At 41.6% G+C, this 4,780-nt stretch overlaps 1 protein-coding gene across 2 annotated transcripts in view; it reads right to left on the reverse strand.

The window, feature by feature from the left end:
- The window catches only part of CDH1 (cadherin 1), a 77,970-nt gene that overhangs the window by 7,595 nt on the left and 65,595 nt on the right, over positions 1–4,780 (reverse strand). For both annotated transcript variants that reach the window (XM_007449940.1, XM_007449939.1), the window contains one exon: positions 2,970–3,115. In XM_007449940.1, coding sequence (XP_007450002.1) covers positions 2,970–3,115 — 146 coding nt within the window. The remainder of the gene's footprint in view (positions 1–2,969; positions 3,116–4,780) is intronic.

Below are 4,780 nucleotides of genomic sequence, written 5' to 3' on the forward strand. Positions count from 1 at the left end.
AGGGGAAGGGGGGGGGGGGCGGGGAGGGAAGGAATGGGAGTTTAGGATTAGCAGAGGCAAACTATTATACATAGGATGGATAAACAACAAGGTCCTACTGTTTAGCACAGGGAACTATATTCAACATTCTGTGACAAACCATAATGGAAAAGAATATGAAAAAGAATATATATATATATATATATATGTATAGCTGAGTGACTGCTGTACAGAAGAAATTAACACAACATTGTAAATCAACTATACTTCAATAAAATTTTTTTAAAAAACACAACTTTTTTTAACTACTCTAAGAAGTCCTCCTCACCCCCTACTAGTTCTCCTTCTCTGAACTTCTAAGGCTTTAAGATCGTTATCAAAGGACTGAGCCTTTTACAATTGCCGCAAGTTGCTTTTCACATTAGATTCAGAGATTTATACACACTTCTGTCTGTATTTCTTTTACATCCTGACATAGCACTTGATAATAGAAAAAGTAGACCCTCAAAGAATCATCATCATCAATGTTAGCATATCGCAGGGAAAAAACCCCAGAGGAATGTATCTCAAACCCATAAATATTTATACCTGGGCGGCTATAGTGATTATTTTTTCTTTTTACCTCTGAAAATTGTGGTTAAAAGAAATAGCATAAAACTTACCATTTTAACCATTTTTAAAATGGTTACAGTTCAGTAGTGTTAGGATAATCACATTGTTGTGAAACAGCTCTCCATAATTTTATCTTACAAAACTGAAATTCTGTACCCATTAAACAATTCCCTGTTTCCCTCTCCAGTTCCTGGTAACCACCATTCTATTTTGTTTCTATGAATTTGACCACATTAGTACCTCATCTAAGTGGAAACCCACAGTATCAGTCATTTTGTGACCGGTTTATTTCACTAAGCACAATGTCCTCAAGGTTCATCCACATTGTAACACATGACAGGATTTCCTTCTTTTTTAAGGCCGAATAATATTCCATCGTGTATGTGTATACCATATTTTGTTTATCCATTCACCCATGGATGGATCTTTTTACCGTATCATTTGAATTTTCTTTTCTTAACAATGAGCAAGCATCATTTAAAATTCTTTTTTTTTTTAATTTATTTATTTTTGGCTGCATTGGGTCTTCGTTGCTGTGTGGACTTTCTCTAGTTGCGGCGAGCAGGGGCTACTCTTCGTTGTGGTGTGCAGGCTTCTCATTGTGGTGGCTTCTCTTGTTGCGGAGCACGGGCTCTAGGCACGTGGGCTTCAGTAGTTGTGGTGCGCGGGCTTCGGTAGTTGTGGCTCATAGGCTCTAGAGCGCAGGCTGAGTAGTTGTGGCACACGGGCTTAGTTGTAGCAGCATGTGGGATCTTCCTGGAGCAGGGCTTGAACCTGCGTATCCCGCATTGGCAGGCAGATTCTTAACCACTGCCCCTAAAATTCTTTTTAATTAAAGAAAACTTTAAAAAATGTTTTTTAATAAGATAACAGATTTTCTGAAGAAACTTCATTCTCCTCTTAGACCTACATCAAAAGTATTGAGTCATGCACAAAGTAACACTTGAAGGAATATATTCCAAAGTACCATAATTTAGCCATTAGTATTAGGTCAGGGGTCAGCAAACTAAGGTCTTCCACCCAAATTAGGAACACAGCTATGCTCATCCCTTTTCAAACTGTGTATGGCTGCTTCTAGGCTATGATGGCAATAGAGATTGTACAGTCTACAGAGGCTGAAATATTTACTCCCTGGAACTTTACAGGAACCTTGTCAACCCTTGTTTACCTCCAGGCCAGGCTAGGGAACTCCCGTGCAGCCAGAGACAGCTGGCCAGCATAGCACTGCTGCCCAAGCAATGGGTTAGCTTCCCCTTTATGCAAAACATTTCTGCAAATGGAGCCCCATCATGGCTCTCTGCTTTTCACCTGCTGCCTCCCAAATGACAGCTCCAGGAGCAGGTTTTAGATTCTAAATGACTAGGCCAGGGTTACCCTTCCACAGCATGCTCAGAATATGATGAAGGCTACATCACTCATTAGCCACCCATCCAGCCCCACCATGGATTTACTCGCCTTGCCCTTTGCTTTCCGGATTGCCAAATCTGGAATTACTACCTCAGGAGGTTGAGGAGGGAGAGGGGAACAGATTTAATCACAGGAACTAGCAGGTCTCTTTAACAGTAACTCTGCTTCTGAATATCTATCCATGGGAAACACTTGCCCACAAAGGCATGTACAACGATGTTTACCTATCACTCACAAAAATAATGGAGAACTGGAAATAATCCCGGTGTTTTTTTAATGTGTGAATGGTTAAATTATGCAATATGCAGATAACATCATTTAATTGAAAAGAGGTAGATCTATAATGTGCCAAGATAGATCTCTGTGTCTTCAAGACATATGTTCAAGGAAAAAAAATTAAACATGCATAAGACAATGGTTTTTATAATAAAAACAAAAATAGTCTATAAACCAGATAGTGGCTTTATAATAAACCATATTTCTATATGTTTATAAATGTATTCAAATACACAGAAACAGTCTGGAAGGAGCCACACTTCACTAATAATGATGATGATGATAAAGATAATAACAGTCCTTGCAGAGCACAGACTAGGGAGCAGGCACTCTTCCAAGCACTTTTACATAAATTAACTCATTTAACCTAGACGGGGTATTATCATTTTGTTGGATAAAGAAACTGAGGGACCTAAAAATTAGGTAATAAGTCCAAGTTCACACAGGTATTAAGCTTTGGTCCTAGGATCTAAACCCAGGCAGTCTGGCTCCCATGGGGTGTTCAGGTACAGAGGGGGTGGTAAAAAGGAACTTCTGCTTGGCCTAAGCTCTGTGCATTTTGGACAATGCTTTGAGAACGCTTTTGAAGAATGAAAGAAAACGAAAGAATTCATGCCTCCAAAAGGATAGGGGCAAGGCAGTGAGCTGCTCAGGAGGGTGAAGCAGTAAAAACCAAGGGGTAAGGGCATCCTCACCATCGTCAGTGGCTATAATGAGGGCCGTGTACGTGCTGTTCTTCACATGCTCGACGTTCTCTCTGTCCAACTCAGCCCGAGTGGAAATGGCACCCGTGTCCGGATTAATCTCCAGCCAGTTGGCAGCATCCCTCCAAATCCGATACCTGGAAAGACACAAGCTCTGATTTAGAACGGGAACAGCGAACGGGAGGTAGCTGAAGAAGGCTAAGGTTCCTCTTTGCTGATAGATATTCTAACTTCCTTATTTCAAAAAAATAACGACTCCTACAGAAATTTTGCCAGAAAGGTTTGATGACTGTCCATGTACCCTTCACCTAGATTTGTCCACTGTCGATATTTTGCTATATTACAAAAGTTGATGCACACATATACATAATTTCTTGTTTTGCTGAACCATTTGAGAGTAAGTCGCAGACATGATGTTCCTTTACTCACGAAAATGTCAGTGTGCTTTCTCCTAAAAACAGAGGCATTCTCTTACATAACCACAATTTGATTTTCAATTTCAGGAAATATAACTTTGATATGGTACTAGCACTTCATACATGGTACATATTAAAACTGTAGATTTCCCCCAAACTGGACCACCCTCCCCACGCCCCTACACCAATCCAATCCAGAATGCAATCCAGGATCAGGCATGGCATTTAGATGTCAGATTTCTTTAGTTTCTCTCAGACTGACCCCCCTAAAGCATACAGCAGTTCTCAAAGTGTCACAGTACGGCACCCAACACCCCCGCCATGAGCATTTGGAGATCTGGGTTGACATGGTGACTTGGGAGTATGCTGCAACATGCTGCTGCACTTAACGGGAGGTGCCAGGGAGGGTAAAGCTCCTTCTGGTCTTACACAGCCACCCCCCCAAAAAATTATTCAAAATGCCAAGAGAATCCCGTTAAGCCATACCTTATTAGGAATACCAGAAACAGAAGAAACGTAAGCATGAAAAACAGAGATATACTGCCCAGTTATCTATCCAGGTCACTGAAAGGCTCAGAAAGGGAAATAAAGAAATCAAAGGAGGAAAGGGTCCTGGATACCTGTGGGCTTATCCTCATGTCCTTAGAAGTGCAAAGCAATGAACTACATATATCGAGTGGTCTTTATTCCAGGGGTAAGGGTCTCTGCAAACACTATTTAGACTTGGTCCTTGAACTTCCCCAAATAGATGCTTTGAACTACCTATTTCATTACTACAAGCTAAGATATCAACACAGCCTGGAAACCATACAACCCAAGGCTTTAATCACAAAACAAAGAATCCTACGATATCACGATGCCACTAACACACCTAGCAAAAATAATAATTACCTAATGTCAAGTCTATGCACAAGTTTCTCTATTTGCCTCAAGGGTGTCTTTTATAGTTGGATTGTTTGAATCCATCTTTAAGCATAGTCTACACATTACAATTGGTTGATTCCTCTCTTAATCAACACCCTTAATCTAAGCAGTCACCCCTACCCTTCTGTCATTATTTGCTAAAGAAACTGGGTCATTTGACACAGAGCTCCCATATTCTGCATTTGGCTGACTGCTTCCTCATGGCATTTAACTTCTTCATTCTCTGTACTGCATCAAAATCAAATCCTAGGGCTTCCCTGGTGGCTCAGTGGTTGAGAGTCCGCCTGCCGATGCAGGGGACACGGGTTCGTGCCCCTGTCCGAGAAGATCCCACGTGCCACGGGGCAGCTGGGCCCATGGGCCGTGGCCGCTGGGCCTGCGCGCAACGGGAGAGGCCGCAGCAGTGAGAGGCCCGCGTACCGCAAAAAAAAAAAAGAACTAGAGATGTGGCTAGGGAATTGT

This window comes from Lipotes vexillifer, unplaced genomic scaffold (assembly GCF_000442215.2).
Source record: "Lipotes vexillifer unplaced genomic scaffold, Lipotes_vexillifer_v1.1 scaffold1235, whole genome shotgun sequence".
In the NCBI taxonomy this organism is placed as follows: domain Eukaryota; kingdom Metazoa; phylum Chordata; class Mammalia; order Artiodactyla; family Lipotidae; genus Lipotes; species Lipotes vexillifer.